The sequence below is a fragment of the Nilaparvata lugens genome, chromosome 1, assembly GCF_014356525.2.
Source record: "Nilaparvata lugens isolate BPH chromosome 1, ASM1435652v1, whole genome shotgun sequence".
NCBI classification, from domain to species: domain Eukaryota; kingdom Metazoa; phylum Arthropoda; class Insecta; order Hemiptera; family Delphacidae; genus Nilaparvata; species Nilaparvata lugens.
The window spans coordinates 36,747,317-36,767,053 of record NC_052504.1 but is presented as its reverse complement, the minus strand read 5'-3'; the positions used below and the strand labels follow the sequence as shown (position 1 = coordinate 36,767,053).

Here is a 19,737-nt window from a genome sequence, read left to right as displayed (position 1 = left end):
AAATTAGCCGGCTGGAAGGAATATCCAGGAAGTCAATATCAAGGTTAGTGAAACTGACAGTACAAAGGCCAAATGTATGTTTCAACAAATTTAAAAATTTCCATTGATAAAAATTCACTCTAAAACTGGAAATGGAACAGCAACTGAATGAGATTACCTGCACATGTTGCAAGCAGTCGAATTCGTAGGGTCCCTTGTGGCTGTTGGAGGCCTTGAGCTTGATGTACTGTTCACCCGACGGACAGACCTCGTCGACGACTTCGAGTGCATCATCGCGGTGCCTCGCGTGTGTCGACACCTCTTGTGCGATCGTCTTCGCCTTGCTCACGGTTCGCTTCATGAACTGCTTCAGTTTAGCCGTTTTCCGTTTGACCGGACCGGGCTCTTCGCAGACAATCGTCGACTTCTTGCTGATCACCGACTCCTCGTCCGATTCCTTTTCTTTTTCCAGACTCGGGTTGCTGACGTACTCGGAGGTGAGTCGCATGATGTGCAGCGACAGCGGGTTGATGCATTGCGGCAGCTTGTCTTCGGCTATGCTCAGCGGCACTCGCTCGCCCGTGTCCAGGTTCAGAACTGTCACCTGCTCTAGAATTTCCTGCAATAATCACCAACTACCAATCACATAACTACGCATTATACAATCATTAGTATTCAATCTTTACGGCCATTAAACAACAAAGCATCACATTTTTTAAATTGAAACGAGAAGAATAAATATTAAAACAGAATAAATAGCAGAAAGTTTTGTTATCAGCTACATGAATCATAATGAGAGGATAAGCCTTGATTATACAAAGAAGTGATTCTGTAAATTCAATATGAAGGGTTACGAGTATTTTTACATCAACTAGTATTATAGAGTATTTCATTACAGTGGTATCACATTATCATCCGAAAATATTACGATGTTATTATTTTTCAAACTAATATTAAGTTTATGATTTTTCGGCTGAGGGTGTTGCATTCTTGAGCATGGGGAATTGAGAAGTTCATATTAAAATAAGAGAGGACCTACATCTTTAGGTGGGTTTCGATCTATCAGGAACAGATTCTTAAACATAAATGGTAATAATTATGGAAGTCTTCTCAAGTGGTGACCACCCTTCTGTGGTCATTGCTAAAGTGGTGTAGCAATAGCATGTTTCTCATATTTATCTGAATGAGTAGATTTATAAAGAATTACTAGTACCCTCAATATTTGATTATTCTATTTCAGACACGATTAGTTTCGGGTATTTATCCCTACACTTAATAATGGGATAATACCCAAAACTAGTCGTGTCTGGAATAAAATAATACAATTGAGGGTAGGCTACTAAACATTCTTTATAAATAAATGTTCAAGTAGCCCCATTAAAATACTTCAACTGAATTAGTATATGGATACCAATAGATAGATAACAGAGTATTTGAATATTTGGTGTTAATAATTTTTGTTGAGTTGGGTGAGTTGAATATTTTATGTGTTTGAAACCTGCAAATATCAAATTACAAGATAACCTATTATACTCGTATACTCGCCGATTTACAAATATAATTTAGTTTTTTATACTGGAACAGTTGTTATGAGAAAGATCTCGGAAAATCATAAGCCAATCACCATGTATACCCGTTCAGCAGACATTAACTTTTTCTGACGGCTATATAAAATTTAATTGCCAACATGAGAGGAAGGTTGTACTAAGGCAAAGTTTGAATAATATTAATGAGTGTATATAACGAATGTAGAGAGAAATGGAGAGAAAGAGCAAGGCAATCTGTAAATTATGCTGTCTGCTCACGTTTGAACCCAATCGCCGAACACAATAATTATATAGGAGCCAATCTCACCCGCAATGAGAAGTCAATCATATTCATATCAAGGGGGAGTTCTATGGTACTTGGATAGTAGTGTGCGAAGAGAGGGAATTCAGACCATATGTACGTTGTGCAATAGGAGGGAAAGGAAGTATACATTGCATTTTATCGGAAGGTGTCCAGTACTAGCAGAGATAAGAGGAGCGAATTTAGACGTTAGAGAGCTATCAGAGGATCAGGTGGCAGGGTTTTTGAATGGTAGTGATTGGAGGGCGCTGATAGGTATTGTGAGGAATGCTTGGGCTTACAGAAAAATTTTAATACAGGAATATAATGCCTGATGGTTTCGCTGTCTTTACTCCTTCATATGCAGGATAATATAATTATATGTAATTCTTCTGTTGCCTTGATCTCTTTGTTTGATTGATTTCAAAATTATTTCAAATTTGGATTTTTTTAAATTGCATAAAATTCAATTTCAAATTCTTAGATGTAAATTTTGAATCAATAAAATAGCTCAACTTGGCAGACGACCAACAGGTCATGTCATAAAATATATATTTTTATAATCATCAAATAATTATTGATTGATTGTCATGTTATGTTTTTTCTTGTATCAATCAATATATTTTCTAAAAAAAACTTCTTCTGACCTTCATATAGGCCAACAATATTTTTTGACAAAACAAAATGTTGGATCATCTCTTGCGTCACCCTTTAAATTAATGACATTTGTACCAAGAGTATTAACACAAAGAATTATAATAAGAATTATAATAATTGTATCTGTGAATGTATAAATAAATAACAACTATCTCAAGATCATTCGCAATCTTGCGATGTGTTGGGGTACAAACACACTGAAAGCGGAGCGTGGCGTGATCAAGCGTCCATGATACACACAGGAAGCGTCTGAGCGTTAAGGGCCTAGAAATAATGGCGTTGTCTAAGTTTGCAGAACTTTGTGAGAATAATTACTTAAACTATTGGATAAGACTGAGTGTGTTTAGCACGGGGAAAAAATATGAACCAAATTTCCCCCACAACATTTACTAGATAGAGAGAGAATTGATGAACTTTTAAATTTTATAGAAATATGAATGAAATGGATTAGAATAGTCTTACTTTTGATTTCAAAGTACAAAAGATGAGCTTTCTCTTTTGAAAAATCAAATAATACACATTACAGGAGAATTTGGACAAACACTGAATATACTAGTGTACTATTATGTAAAAGAGTAAACCACTAGTATGTACATTGTAGATTAGCAGGGCACTCGCACTTTGACGCTTAGACGCTCCAAAAAACAAATCAGCTTGTTCCAAAGTTTGACGCCACGCTCCGCTTTGCTCCACTCTGCGAGTAGACGCTTCCAGTGTGTTTTAGCTGATTAATCAACACGATATTTCTCACGACACTCCTCAACGCCACGCCACGCTCCGCTCCGCTCCGATTTCAGTGTGTTTGTACTCTTAAAAGCATTCATGAAAAACTTTTATTCGCCAGCCTAGTTGGGAATTTCTATTCTATTAGAAATAATGAGAATCATAATACCGGGAATAATAATAAAAAAATTCCACCATCTAGCCTAGCATAGGATAGGATTATCATGGGATTGAAGGATTCGAACTATTCAATCATAAATATTCACAAATAAAATGCATGCATTCAATAGCACAAATGATAAATGTGCCCAGTCAAATCCAATAAATCAATCACAATAATTTGAATTAAGAACATAGAGAATAATTTATTAAAATTAAAATGATCAGGAATTATTTAAATTGTAATTATGTAGAATATTTGTTTGTTCAGAAATTAAATTCGACTGAGTAAGTGAAAATGATAAAATAGAAAGACTCGAATTAATTAATATCTAATTCATATTGATTATTGAGCTATCAATGATATTATGTTAGGTAGTGAATAGACAAAATATCATTGAAGGAAGAAATTCGAGTAAATAATGTGAACTTTTAACTGTTGGGGTGTAGTTGTTTGGTATATAACATCATAAATCACAGCTCAATGCAATTAAATTCACGTTTTGATGACCTCTTCATGAAATCGCGAATAAATCATTAGGGACAATGGGAAGAATGGAAAAACATTTGTCATACCTTGACCATAAAATTGATTGTTCTACACTGTGAACGAAGAAGAGTAAATACAATTTCAATCCACATACAGTATCAAAATTAATTCTCAAATATGAATAGCGAAACATGAAAAGCTTCTGTAAAGCATGGAACGTTTTGATGCAATTTTTTTTTCTTAAAAAATACATATTGTAAATCATCCAATTTAGATTGCAATAACAATTGCGTTCAACATATTAATTTTGCATCTAATACTTCTAGATGGCTCATCAGAAACGTTCAAGATATTCATGAATTCATGAGATATTGGAAGAGAGTAATAATACAAAATAAATTGAAAACTGAATAATTTCCCAGTTGAATGTCAGTGTTTTGCTTTTCTTTAACTAATAACTTGAGTAAAGAATGAGTACCGGTAACCTATCATGCCACACACAACCAAGAAAGTATTAACAACACTCATCACCATCTATTCCACACACGTATATACCAAAAGTGTGAATATTAAAATGTGCATAAAAGCCAGAAATGAGCTAGAACCAGTGTTCAAATATTTGTACATAACTTGTGTGTAAACATCATGTGCTACCAAAACTAGGAAGCAAGTGCACTCAAAATGAGATTTGTTGAAATCATGTTTCATTGCCAACTACTGGAGACCTCAAGTTGAATCAAGACGCTTCCCAGTAGCGTGCTCATATTTAGGGAGGAATAGGTTTTTACGCCTTGTGAGACATGCCTTTAGGCTCTAGAAAGCAAGTTTCTGGACTTGAACGTCATTAAGTTCTAGAATTTGTATTTAGAATAAGCTGAGAGCTAAATGAACAGAAACTATTTACAACAGACATGCAGAACAAGGTAAATAAAAAAATTTAAATTAATACATAAAAGGTGGATGGAAAGAATACAAAAATATGACAGTAGGAATACAGATGATAATTTATACAGATGTAAGAAGAAGGAGAAAGTAATATTGTCTAGATTGCAGGAGTAGCTCATAGTATCTAACACTACAATACACTAACGGTCCTTTCGTTTGCTGATTACTGTAATCTAAGTGTAAAACTAGGGTGATAGGTTTTCAAGAGACATCATGTATACAGCTGACTTACATATTTCAGCCTCTACAAAAATTGTTAGCATGTAATTCAAAACGCTGAAATGAGAAGTCATAAAACTTTTGATTTTAAATGTTATAAATATTTACTGGGAAACTTAAACACCAAGGAGGATTTTGTGAGGAGAGAGGAGAAAAAAGTAAAATCATATAAAAATGTATGGAGAGATTCAATGTGATTGGATAATATACAATATAATATATGATATATCATGTATATACACGATGAAATAATGAAAATGGAATAATTTAGTGAAAATTATCAAAAGGGAAGTAACATAGCTAATTTCAAGTGAAATAACTCGAATTCCCTTGCGGATCGAGGAGAAATGGAATGACCCACTACCTCCGTAAACGTTTACGTTTACCTCTGTTTACAGAGTAGTGAATGACCTCTCTGCTAAAAAGTCCGCAAACTAAAATAGTTTTCTTGAAATTGCCTTCTCATGAATATGCATGAGTATTACCAAGTTTGTCATAAAACAAAAAAAAATAAATTCAACAAGGACAAGTAAGATGCAATATTTCACAAAAAATAATTCATGAATGGGTACAATAACTCAATTGTGAATGTGATGTAATTGAAGATTTACGTGGATAGAAAATTTATAAGATATTCTAGAATATAATAAATTATTTGTGTAAAACGACGAAAAAAGTATGAAGCTTAAAAAACTCGTAAAATATGAACAATTCGCATTTTTACTATCAAATTCGAATAAAATTTACTCTGGACAAACAAGTGGGATAACAATTAATATCACCCCAATCGTACAATGTTTCATTTTAAAAATGACCAAATGTTCATGGATAATAACAAAAATTACTCTTCAAAATTAATTAAATAAAAATACACTTATGTTGTCAAATTTTACAGTTTTATTTGGTACACAACCATGGTTTCGTGACCACACCGGTCACATTTTCAAGTTTCAAGTTGTGTAGAATTTGACAACATATGTGTGTTTTTATTCAATTATGGAACGATTCTACAATATTGACAATGACAGTCGAATCTTCAAAATTAAATTCTACTCATTTGAGCATAAAATAATTTATTTTATTTAAGAATTTATAAATGAACAATATGAATTTGATCACATCGTATTCTTTAATATATTTTTCGAAGAGGGTATTGTATGATTGAAAGCAAGATTGGTGGATTTGCTTTCAATATCACGAAGTAAGAGGCTCAATTGTTATAATTTATTATTAGAGACTCAATATATTAATGAATAGGTTTCTATTATTTCAACTTATTTGTAGAATTTCTATTGATATTCTGGAGCTCCATAATAAAGAAAATACATTAGACATTGTCAATATCACTTCTTTAATTTAGAACTGGACCGCGATTTCGTGGTTTCATCAGTACTTTTGAAAATGTGACTAGTGAAGCCACGAAATCGCCGTTGAGTGATGAAATAAAGAAGTGGAATCAACAATAACTAATAGTGTTTTATTCTTTATGTATTTTTTAAAACTTGGTTTAATGATATGAAATTATTCATAAATGACATAGTCTAACTTATGTTAGCATTCAATTTGAAAATGCAAATGATAAAACCCACATCAAGATGAACCCATTTTCCATTTTTATTGATTTTTCATGAAATAAGAATGATAATTTGAAAAAGGAAAGGTAGTCAAAGGGGTGAGATAGGTGTTTCAATATTAAAAAAAAAAATCAGTTCATACAATCATGAGACTTTTGATAGAGATTAAAAAGGCCCATAGTCAAAACAATTCACAGTAACAAAGTCAATTTACTGATTTGAATCACTGGAAGTTCTTTATCTAGTAGAATTGTATTTATACGAGTAAAATTCTAAAATACAGATGAGTTGGAGGTTAATTCTTATGTCAATTCAAGTGATTTCCTCTCATTTGCTATACGTTTGACTAATCTAACAGCAGCTACTTAAATAGAGGTTCATCAACCGCTTCCATCATCAGCAATTTTACTCATACAAATACAATTTATTTTATAATTATATAGAAGTGAGAGTTGAAGTGAAGATTTAATGGAATAAAGAAACTTAAAACTGTATCAATCACTGATTTCTTGAAATCTATCGATTTATGAGAATAATTAATAAGATTCATTCATTAGCCACTGATTTATTGATTTTAATGATTCCATGGTTTTGGAAAGTTCAAATTTTATATACTAAATACCAAAATATGTAGTTTAAATTTTGTACTGTATTTATCATTTTTCGAACTCTTAGAAAGGCATAAGGTATTCATTCACTGGAGAGCTTTTAAATAAATATACAATACTTACAGTAGAAATTATATTACTAAATGTCAGTGAAATCGGTGAAAATCACAAGTGTTTATACCGCACTTGGTAATTAATCGAGAAATCCACATCTCTATACATCTAACCCACGTCCAGTGACTCATTTCAGTAGCTGACTACAAAGTTACAGACAATCATACTTTACTTCAGCTGCAAACTATGTAAGCTGTAGCTGAGCTTGTAAGGTAAGCCAAGCTAAGCTACAAGTTGAGCCAAGTTGAGCCAGTGTAAGCTACAAAGTTTATCTAATACACAATATTCTTGTTCGAACATGTTGTGGGAATGGAATTAATTCTAAGTTATCTATTATATGGAGTGGAACTGACCATGTCTGACAACTGCTTGCCAGAGTCAGTCCTGGTTCGCACGAACATGTTGAGCTGCTGTGCGATGAGGCCGTGTTCGTCTCCCGCAGAGCGACGGCGCTCTCTCGAGTTGCGCGGACTGAATCCGAACGGCTTGAGCGACGACTTGCCAACGATGCCATTCGAGCTGGCACTCAGCACGTGGCTGGTGTCCAAATGGTGATGATGACCTCTGTCCACCGCGCTCCCCATGTTCAAGCTCTCACGGTGCTGGAGTATTTGTCGTTTCAGCTGTTCCACTCTTTCTATCTCACTCTGCGACGGACCTTCTGCTTTCGATTGATCTTCATCCTGCGAATAAGCATGGACGAAATGTATGACATAATTTCATATAATGAGATACGTTTGGAATATACGAATCATTGTAAGCATGCAAACAAAATGGTCACTTTGGTGAGGTCCACGTTATAATGGCAGTGAAGAAAGAAAGGAGATCAGCGTTGCCGCTGTCTTCTATAGAAAATAGCTGATACTGTGGGCATTATTTTATATCTGATATAATTATCAAGTGTTCATTGTTGTTTGAAATTAAACATTTTATTTTATTCGTCAAGAAAATATATATTGCAATGTATTTATTTTATCAATGGCAAATAAATGAATTTGAATTTTAATAATTAAATAATGAATTTCCATAATTGAGATTAAATATTTTTTAATTAATTACATTTCTTCATTGTTGAGAAACGATCTGGCATCGTTGGGGAGGTAGAAAAGGATAGCACTATCTGCTTTGTCGAATGATAGACAAAAATAGCAACACCAATGTTAATCAAAACTGAATGGAGCTCACTAAAGACACTAGATACTTTACTGCAGGAGCGCAGCTTCTTGTTCCAGTTACAAAGGACGAATAAGGAAAGTAAGTACATTAAAGTAGATCACAATTTAGAAAGCAAGGAAGCGGTTTCACTGAGTGGTCGCGCTGATAAGCAGCTATCGCTTAGATGAGTTGAGAATCATGCGCCTGCTACCTTTGTTGAAATGGTCACCAACTGACCAGACTCCTCTGAATGAGATTCATGAGTTGAAAAATAGCTTCCCGGTGATTCGAAATCCACTCATCCCGCATTATCATCAGCCTCATTACCCACGCACAATCCTAGAGCTCATGTGGGCATTACCCTCAGTATTCCAACTCGGACATTACCCTCAACTATTCCAATTCGGAATGTAAGTTTGTTTGGTATTTATTCTAGGTTGTATTTCGTGTCCAAGCATAAAATTTTCATCTCAAAATTATTGTGAGCCAGTAATGATAATTGTCAGCTTGTTGTCAGGGCTCTTCTCATGATGCGTCATCTGAATCACATGTCATTGGATTCCAATGATAAACCTTAAAATCGGCACTGATGCAGACTGTGTGTACCTTGTTGAGAAAAACAACATTAAAGATTATATATATGAAGTCATATATATGAAGTGATATTTGAAGTCATTCCACATGAAAACAATTGTTTCACAGTAAAATTTCAATAAATTTTCAAGTAATTTTGTAACCTTGGTTGGTGGTGATGATCTAGCAGTAACCCAACGTTAGTAGACAGTTTTTTCTTTCTACTAACTTTGGCAGTAACCTACTAGACTACTGCTCATAAGTTTCATTAACCATCTACTACTAGATATCGTTAAGAGACATACGGTAGCCTTTCATTATCTGTTGCACTGCATCTACTATCTTTACTACTAGTTTTCAATATTTATGAAACAAGATTATGGTAAGTGGAGGTTTAAAAATTACCTGAGGTTTGACAACATATTGTCCTTTAGTAGCAGAATGTATGTCCAACGAGTGTTCGAATTCTCTAGTGAGAGACTCAATGGTGCTGGCCGGACTAGGAAGGGAACAACTCCTGCATGTCATCGTTCTGGCTGGCATCTCATTTGCACTTGGCTGAAAATTTATTATCGAATTAGAGGTTGGGCTAAGAAACTCAATGAAACAAGAAGCAGCAAAAGATAGGTTTTAGAAATAGCATTGTAATGACACTATAATTATTCAAGAGTATTGTTATAATGATCAATAAAATTTATTGATAGATAGTATTGTGGAGTACAAATAGCCCCACGTTACGAGCCAAATTGTATGGTGCTGTATTTTAAATGCCTCACGTTGCATCTGCAATTGTGCTGTGCTGCAAATATATAGCTCCACGTGTAATGAATCTTGCACTGAGTCACCAGTATTGAGGTTAGAAATTTGAAAATGCGTGCGTGGACGCTAAGTGTAAACCAGACTGATTGAGTCACTACAAGATTCGATACAATCGTCTGAATCGCGGGAGGCATAAACACTCGCTCACCCTTGATTCTTCTTATGACTGATTGTATAATGATAAAATTTTCAGAGGTAGTGTAGCGGTCGCTAAACACTGAATACAGAAGTCTTAAAACTATTACCTGTGATGAAACAACATACAAAATCATACAGGTCGAGCAAAAAATCCCGATGTAGATAATTTACGGGACTGCGTCTCTAATAAGTTCCGAAGGATTAAAATAGGGTACTAAGGACCAGAGATCGTTCGGAATATACTTCGAGAACAGTCTTGTCGGGCTTTATGCTCTATTGTGGGAAATTATATGATCTCCAGCTGCATCTGCCATACAGTCAAAAAATTCGCTCCCAAGCCAAAGTTGGTAACAGATAAAAGCTGATATATGAGCAGGTAAGGACAGAGAATAGGTAATCTCGATCTGACCCCACACACTACATCCACTTAGATCTGCTCCAATATCCAGGTTGAATCAATTATCCAGGTTGAATCAATTATCCAGGTTGAATAATCCAATAAGTTATTGGATTATTATAATCCTATTATAGTTCAATAATCCAGGTTGAATCTCGATCTGACCCCACACACTACATCCACTTAGATCTGCTCCAATATCCAGGTTGAATCAATTATTTCAATAATCGTACTTGATCGGTTCTTGATAATATAGAACGTGTCAGACACAATAATTGACAGGCTTAAGAAATAATCGAACTCAGAAGACGAATTGACAAAATGGAAATATAATATAATAAAATATATGATTTGACAGTGCAGATTCAAAGCTTGGATTACAGATTGAAAATAGTTTAATATTAACAAAATTATTAGAAATTTGCTTGTGCTCGAATGATACCATGCATGATCCAACAAAATTTATAATTGATAAATTTAACAGTTTTTTGAAAAAATAGTGAAAACAAATTATAAAAGATTTGAAAAAATTACTCGGGTCGTGGTTCTGGCAGCGGAGGATAGTTAATCAACTACAAGTTCTTATAAATTCTATATCAGATAAAATCTAGGATCTTAATAATTATAAGTGCTTGTCGGCGTGGCCATTACTTTAACGAAGAAAATTTTATATTTTCTGCACTGTATTTTCTTTTGAAGCGTAGATTGGGGCCCCAAAATATAAAACTCACGTGAATCCTCTTGGCGGTTGTGGTTCCTTTAGATCAAATTTGGTATGATCGGTGGCTGGTCCAGGCTTTGGTCTTAGCACGTGTGGAATTTTATTAAATTTTCCTTCACCAATTAAATCAGGAAATAATTAAATTTGAATTTCTAGAATCATCGACTGATGAAATAAATTTATAAAATAGTAGATAAATTAGCCTAAGATATTGGCTCACAGATAAAATATACAAAAATCGAACAAAATTTCACTAATGGGTCTTTGGTAACTTTTCAACAAGGTCTTAGCGGTGAGGATTTTAAAAGGGAAGTGTCTTGCCTTCTTCTAAGCCTTTGGCTAGAACCTTTTTCTGAGAATCTCTGTGTAATTAATTTGCATGAAAATTTGCCATTGGTAGAATGATTATGACGTAGGCATGACGTCAGTGGCAAGCAGTAAAGTATAATTCCTTTGATTACAATAATAACTTAATTTGTATAATTTTTTAAATTGCTTAATTCTCTAGATACAGTTCCCCTATACAGTGTACATGCACTAGCATATAATATATATAATATACATATAATATAATAGCATACATATAATATAATATCATATTATGATAAGGCAGGTTTGCTGTCTGATAATAGATTAACATATGATGCTTTCAAACGATCATCCCTTTTGGTGCCATTTCTATGACATATGATTGGCTTAGACTTGCCAAAGAGATTCATTCACCATGTGACTCAGTTGAGTCAATAATTTATAATTTAATATTTCTAAACAATTATTTCGAATAAATTATTTCTATACAATTTTTATTTCTTATTATATTCGAAACTGTTATAATTAATTTTTGCTGCTCTTGTCAGTGATACAATATTCATGCTATGACCTAGTTCGTTATAATAACATTTGACATTATAATGTAATTTCGTGAATAATAAATAATTTTAACAATAATACATACATTCTATTTTTCTATTTGAAATTCTTTATCCTTTTTGAATAGTTCTTAATTTTAGAAATAATATTATAGCTTGCATGAAAACTTGGCATGACATTTATAATATATTGAGTCAGTCAGCTCTGTCTGAGCTGCTACAAAACATCTGATCAATTGTAAACAAAAGTATAACCTCCAAAAGTTCAATGAGCAATTCATAAATGGTTTGTACTTAATTTGCAAAATAATTATAATTTTATTAAATAATTCTTTGAAAAAATGTGTAGTACAAAACGGTACTCTTATCTTATACTCAGCTGTTGATAAGGAAGCCTTATCGCTCAGGTGCTAACTGTTCGTTTGGCAAACCTTTCATTTTATAAGAGTAATTATAATTTTTCTAGTTAATTCTCTCCTTTCATGAGATTTACTCAAAAGATTCATCACACAAAAGCCCCCAGGATATTTTAAATAGGTTATTGGAAGAAGAGTCAAAACAATGACTATTTGAAAAATCTGATATTGTGATGAATACACCATTTTATCTCCTGACTTCTACAAACTTCACACTTAACACTAAAACAATATATCGTGCACTTTTGGCTACGAGAAAAAGAAATAATTGATTGTTCCTCTCATTGGATACAATCTAAATACAATTAATGAGGTCTCTTTGGATCCTTCATTAAACAAATTCACAACTTCCATTCAAGGGTGGCTTACTAGCAAACCCACAACTATAACAAATACAACAAAAAATTCAACATATTATCCTCTTGGGATTCTAGCGATATTCACAACAAATATAGATTTTCATTATTTGGTGTTACAGGTTTCGACTCTTTGTCTGGGCTTTTACATATATTTGGGTGAGAACATGATTAACTTCGGTGACTTAACAATTGTCTACCGCTTGATTCGAGCAATTCCTTTTGTACGCTTGGTAGGTTGTGTACAAGCAGGGTTACACTTGATGTGATTTTGTTAATGCTAAATACAAATGTAAGTTTTCAAGATTATTTTTGTTGATTTAAATTACATTTCATGATATTTTGATATAACAATAATAAATTTCATATTTAAGGACAAGAATTTAGTTTTCTTGAGTTTTGGAGATACATTTATATAACATTTAAAACATGCCTATTTTTCGTGCAATTCAACATAAATAATATATTTTTGGTTGCATTTTTATTTATACTTTTACATTGAATAATAGATTACAACAATTTATAATGATATTGCTATATTTTAATACAATTTTCTTGTGATCTTGCACACATTGGCTGGTGTGAAGAAAAATTATTGAACAGGCTTTGGTTCTAAATTGATTTCTTCATCGATTCCACATTTCGAGGTTATTTCTATGCTAACTAAACCATCTTATTTCTAATTTGCAAATATTTTCTGTTGATAATATAGATTTTGTTTTTGTTTTTTAGGTGGGCGGATGGTAGTAGGCGGTTGTTTCCGTGGTGACTGTAGCATGAGGCGGATGGCTTGATCAGGTTGGTAATTTTTAAAGTTGTTTTTTAGTTTTATTTTCTTGACTTAAAGTTGATAATAATTTCTCCATTTAATGTGGATTGATGATATTTTCTTATTAGCTGAGATGTGGCGAAGTTAGGTTACGTTGATGATTAGGCTGCAGTAGAAAGGTGCCAGTCTGCAAAGATGTGATTCGATAGGTAGGCTGTGATTATGAAAAGTTAGATAATTTATGTAATCCACGAATGTAATTTCAAGTTAATTCAAAATTGTTCTTCCTCAAGCCCCCATCTAGATTTGATTTTGGTGTTATTCAAGGTCTAATTCCAATTTGTGGCTATCCGTTTCATTAAACTTGACTTAAAACGAACATGCCTGTGGTGTAGATCAATTCTTTCAAATGTATTTCCTCTTTGTCGGCCGGTGACATGCAGTTTGGTATATTTGAATCTAACATGCCGGAGGTTGTAGGTCCTTCTTGATACTGTTTTTCTTTTCTGCATGGCGGGGAGAAGTCTAGTGTTCAATTTTAGCCTAACATGACGGCGGTGTAAATGAACTCTATTAGATGGTTTTCTTCTCTGATGTACTGTGACCTTGCTTGTTTGTTGTTTTGATTTATAGGTTTTTAGTTTTGGTTGTGATTTTGATTTGTTGTGGGTTTTTGTTTTACTTCTATTGTTTTGTGATTTCTTGAAAGTTTTGATTTGCCTTCTGTTGCTTGATGACCAATTACAATGTTTATCCTCGACAGGTTTGTTTGTTGCAGGTGACTTCTTCGGTGGATCGGAGATATGGGTGGATGGCGGTGCGGGCTGCTCTTCAACTCGGTGGGCAATGTCCTTGGACTCCTGGTGTTCTGCGCGCGGTGGTACGGGCTCTGTCCCTCTATGCCATGGGTGGTGTCCTCGGCTTGGCGGGTGATGTCGTCCAGCTCCTCTCAGCGTTCTGTGGGGCGCGGTGCAACTTCAGTCTTGACATTCTCGGTAGGTTGGTCCTCCATACATGTGCCAGGTTTGCTTGCTTGTTTAATGACTTCCTCCTCGAGTATGTCTGCTTTCGCATGCATGGGCTCAATCACTGGTCCAATATTGATTTTTATTGTATGATATTCCTCCTCGATTTGCCGTCCTAACATCCTGATTTCCTCCGTTGCTCCCTTCAACTTTTGATCCAGTTGTTCTAAACCCTGTTCATTTCCCTTCCTCATCTGTTGGAATTCCCTCTTTAATTCTTCTCTTGCTTGTTTGGTTTCTTCAATTGCTAGTCTGATTTCTTTATTCACATTGTTTATTGCTTCCAGGAGGGTGTTCATATCTGGCATGGAAGTGGGTGTATGGTCTTCAGTCGGCGGCGGGAATTCTGTGGTGTGAGGTGCGGACGTCCGGACCTCTGGAATGGCGGTACATGGGCGTTTCTCCCGCGCGACATCTTCCGTCTTTGAAATCGCCGATGTGGGCTCCAGGAAGCGGTGTGGATCTTCCATGATTTAGTGGATGATATAACGATGCAAGTGCAGTGAAACGACGGCAAACATGTGAGGTTATGTGAAATGATTACAAATGAATGATGATCAAAAATTGAAATAGTGTAAAAAAATTGTTCAAATGAAAGAATACAAAAGTGTGATTTAATAACATGTGTGATAAAAATGTGGATCAAATTAGCAATAAGGTTAACATAAAACAGTGAAAGAACAATAAAAAATAATGGATATTCAATAATGCAGGTATGCTTATTATAATTTATTATTCTTATTATTGTAAATGTTTCAATCTTATAAGTTCCTGCTGTAATTATATTTAGGGCAAGTATTTCTCACAATTTTTTTTATAAAAAGCAGTGATGCTCTGCTTGAATTACTCCACAATATATGCGTGACTTAATTTTACTTCTCTCTTTATGCTCTAAAAAAGGTTTGAAAATGCAGTAAATGAATTTAATCCTCCTTTCCGTAAATTTTTATAAACTGCTTTGATATAGACCTAGTGCTCTTAAAATGGTATGACCTTTTCTTATGGTGATTCTTATACCTATGACTTATACTATGAGCAAAAAAAAAGAATGGCGAAAACCGCACACTGATATCTTAACCCGTACCAGTTTGTTGATGAAAAAGTTGTGAATTATGTTGTATATTAATCAGCTAAAATCATGTGTCAACGCATGAAAGTTTGTCTGTGTGATAGCTTCCAAATAGTCTCAGCTGATGATATGAATGAATTAATGGAAAAACTGTTGTAATTGCATGCAATGAATCCTTCAGCTGGGTTTACACCAAAGTTATTAACAAAATGTTAATGTAACGGAACTTGACAAACACATAATGTTCATAATGTGTATGATAAGTTGTTCAATCTAATAGAATCTGTCAGGATTAAGTTATTAGCATTTTGTTAATAACTTTGGTGTAAACGCAGCTTTCAGCTGACTAAATAGTAAAACAAACCAATTTTTTTTCTTATGCACTATCAATTTTATTATTTGTTATATTCTGAAAAAGAACGAAGGAGTGAGTCAATTTTGTTGGCCAACGAGTTTGACCTGTAAAAATTTCGAAGAATACGTGTTCAAAATTTGAAGCTGATTGATCAATTCTAAAGTTATTGTTGAACATACAAACAGACGCACAACGACTTTGGTCTTCAGTAAGTCAAAAGTGATAACTCGCTAACGCTCGATCAAAAATCTAAGTGCAATTTATATTGTTATAATGATATGCTCCCATTCATTGAATTCACATTTTTACTTGTACCTTCTTGAACCTTCCACAGTCAATTAAAAAAGCAAGACATAAGATAAATTATTTTTTGGGACAAAGGATTGCTCAAGAGTACAAAGCTATTAGCGGCTGTAAATTCTTAGTACGGTATCAAATATATTTGATGTTAATTTTAATACTCCAGTTATTGTGCTGGGTAGGAAGGGTAATGGGTGGTAATGTTTGAGCAGTTTAAACCAAGTAGTTGGTTAGGACCTAACACCTTTCTCAAAACAAAGTTTTCATAAAGTGATGAAGATACCTTTGCAATATTATGTTGTGTGTCGAGCGGCAGTATAGGGACAGGCGCAGGTTGTGGCTTGCTCTTCTTCTTCTTGCGCGGAGGTGCGACCGGGACGACGGCAGGCGGATCCGCAGGGGGTGGGGCGGCCACTGCACCACTGTTGCTGCTCGACTTGGTGCTGGCGATCACGTCCGGCTCGGGAGGCGGCACTGGCCTCCTCTCCTCCTCACAGTCTCTCTCTCTCTCCTCCAGCACGTCGTCCTCCTCCCTGAACTCCGACTGACTCTTCAGCGTGCTCGTCGACCCACTCAGCGAACTGCTTACCGTTGAGTCACGCTGCTGCAAACTCATGCCACCTCCGCCTAGTCAACATTTACAAAACATCATTATTTAGATATAGATAAATACTCATTTGAATATCTCTAATAGTAATACTCAACCCCATTGTTATAGTATCTAGCTGACTGCGCATTGTTTTCTTTATGTATAAATTAATAGTGTTTAGTTAGTCTCCCGAAATTCTGTAATTCGGTTTTTTGTAGTGTAAAATAAAAGTTATAATTTTTATAAACTGAGTCGTGTCGTCCAATCACTCAACTATTGACAAACAACTGATGCAAATTATTTATAATGACGACGGCTAACGGCATAGCCACCTCTAATACAGAGTATTAATACAGAGTATTAGAGGTGGCTATGCTAACGGCTTAGAGTTTTAAGCAGTTATTTCCATTTGAGACAAATTCTAAGAGAAGCATAGCAATAATATGGCTCTATCTGGTCCATGGAGAATTTAAATTTTATACAGTTTGTCATAGAGTGAACATAATTTGCATCCTTGGCTGGCCACTATCGGTAGGATATACATGAGACCATGTGTGTATATGTCGTTATACATTGTTGTCTCATCACAGTGAAAGGCAGGAAAATTTTTTGAGGTTACATTTCTGTATCTTTGATTTTTTGTTGTTTATCATTTTCTTCGCTGCTCTATTTCTCTCCGCCGTCGGTCCCGCTACCTGAAAAGTAGTCATCTCTCATCATCATCATCCCTCTCACTCATTACCCACGCACAAGCCTAAGAGCTTATGTGGGCATCACTCTCAGTATTATTATTATTATTATTATTCTATTTAAGGTTAAATTATTTTTGTATCAATAAAATTTGGGATTGAACGAGAGTTAGAGAGTTCTTACTTTCGACTCAAGGCCAAAGTCATTGTCCGTCTGTTTTTTTGAATAATAACTTGAGAAAGGATTGATCAATCAGCTTCAAATTTTTAACACGTACTCTTCGGACCTTTTTACAGGTCAAGTTCGTTGGACAACAAAATTGACTCACTCTTTCGTCTTTTTCCAGGATATAAAAAAAAACATTAAAAGTGCTCAAAAAATATTGTTGTGGTTTATCATTGAGTCAGCTGTAATTAATTACATGCTATTTTCTATAATTTTCCCATTCATTAAAAAAAGCTGATGCTATTCGTGAGTTATCACACAGAATGTCCTATATGCGACACGTGATTTCAGCTGAGTATTATTCAACATATTTAATTAACAACAGTAATGCAGTAATGGAATAGATTTTTAGGCTACATAAAAATACGACGGATCAAATTTTTTTGCTCAAAGTGTCAAAATGTGAGTAGAAGTTTTATAAATGAATAATCATTCTATTTGTTCACGGACTAGCCATAAAAATACAGAGATACAGTTAAATAGAGATAAATGCACAATATAATTATTCTATAATTCTAACATTAACATCCAATAGAAATGAAATACTAAAGTAAAGTGTCAGTTCATGTGAGAGCACGATTTCACTTTTTATGTCTCTTATTATAGTCTCCACTATAATTATGTGGATTATCAAACAATCAAGAATAATAGAATACTACTGCATAGCTCAGAATTAATAACATGAAAAATTGAATCAGGACATCAATGGAAAAATTACAATTTAACAAAAATACTTGAATAACACAGCAATATAACAATTATAATTCAAAAAATACTTCAGCATATTACCAAATTCACATGTACATTCACATTACATTACATTACGTTATAATACTTCTTTGGATTGGTACAGGTACTTTTGGACAGGTAAATTACTTTGAATTTGAACTACAAGATTTCAAGCTATTGAATAAACTTACAGGCATGCTAATTAGTATAATGATGGTAATTAAGTCAGAACGAATTACTTGATTTACAATAAGACTACACTACACTTGGGTGGAAATTCAATTTTTTCAAGCCAAACAAAATGTGATTAATCTACTTGGGGACATGCAATAGCAATCATTACACATATTTTATATGAGTTACAGGAAATAACTGACTGCAGTCTGTCGACAGCAGTCGAACGAAACGGTGCTTCTTCTTATCGTTCCGATTACAGTTGCAATGAGATAGTTTGGAATTGGATAGGAGCTTTATAACTGTGCTGCATAACCAAGAAGTGATCTAAACTTATATTGAGTGAATTTAGAAATTATTGTTGAATTCAAACGTTTTTGGCGGAATTATAAAAGTCTGATTGAATTAGGGTTTTTTTTTTACTAAATCGCGAGTATGTCTATGTGCGGAATTTGCCAGCTGAGCGTAGTTAGAGCAGAAAAGGACAAGATTGGATGCAGAAAGTGTGCTAACTATTTTCACGGAAAGTGTGTGAACTTAACAGCAACGGAGATTGATTTGCTGAGTGATAAATCTTGGATGTGTGGCACTTGCACTGCAGAGTTCCGTTTATCGCGTGGTAGTGCGTGCTCGACTCCGGTTAGAACAAATAATGTTAGTGTGAAGAGTGCTCTGACTATTGATGATGGTACAACTCAGCTGACTGTTGCCCATTTGGATCAGGTGTTAGCTGAGTTCAAAAAGGATATTATTGCGAGCCAAAAGCAAAACTATGAAGACCTTTTATCATCAGTGGGTGAGTGTAAGAATAAACTGACGAACTACAACGAGATTTTAGGAAGACAGGATGAACTTATTAAAAAGCAAAATGAAATTATCCAGCAGCTACAAAAAGAAAACGAACTTTTGAAAAATAAGTTAGCAGAGCTTGATGCTCGTGTCGAGGACCAGGAACAATATTCAAGGCGTAACACAGTTGAAGTTTTCGGTATTCCGGAGTCTCAGGGGGAAAATGCGGAGAATTTGGTTTTGAATGTTTGTAAGGAGCTGGGAGTCAAAATCAGTGCTGAAGC

The 19,737-nt window shown here is 34.4% G+C and overlaps 2 protein-coding genes across 3 annotated transcripts in view; one reads left to right on the top strand and one right to left on the bottom strand.

Annotated features, from left to right (window-relative positions):
* LOC111062733 (WD repeat-containing protein 44-like) overlaps positions 1–19,737 on the bottom strand; it is a 69,435-nt gene that overhangs the window by 32,918 nt on the left and 16,780 nt on the right. The window contains exons 4-7 of the mRNA XM_039420519.1: positions 16,541–16,884; positions 9,429–9,581; positions 7,649–7,978; positions 158–598 (exon numbers count right to left, since the gene is read on the bottom strand). Coding sequence (XP_039276453.1) covers positions 158–598; positions 7,649–7,978; positions 9,429–9,581; positions 16,541–16,884 — 1,268 coding nt within the window. The remainder of the gene's footprint in view (positions 1–157; positions 599–7,648; positions 7,979–9,428; positions 9,582–16,540; positions 16,885–19,737) is intronic.
* LOC120349798 lies at positions 13,348–15,751 on the top strand. Of its 2 annotated transcripts, XM_039420597.1 has the most exons (4): positions 13,348–13,386; positions 13,472–13,537; positions 14,287–14,503; positions 14,821–15,751. In XM_039420597.1, the coding sequence occupies exons 3-4, from the start codon at positions 14,320–14,322 to the stop codon at positions 15,003–15,005; spliced, it is 369 nt and encodes a 122-aa protein (XP_039276531.1). In that variant the 5' UTR covers positions 13,348–13,386; positions 13,472–13,537; positions 14,287–14,319; the 3' UTR covers positions 15,006–15,751. The 2 variants fall into 2 exon arrangements, with proteins under 2 accessions (XP_039276531.1, XP_039276522.1); XM_039420588.1 differs by lacking the exons at positions 13,348–13,386; positions 13,472–13,537 and having other exon boundaries at positions 14,132–14,503.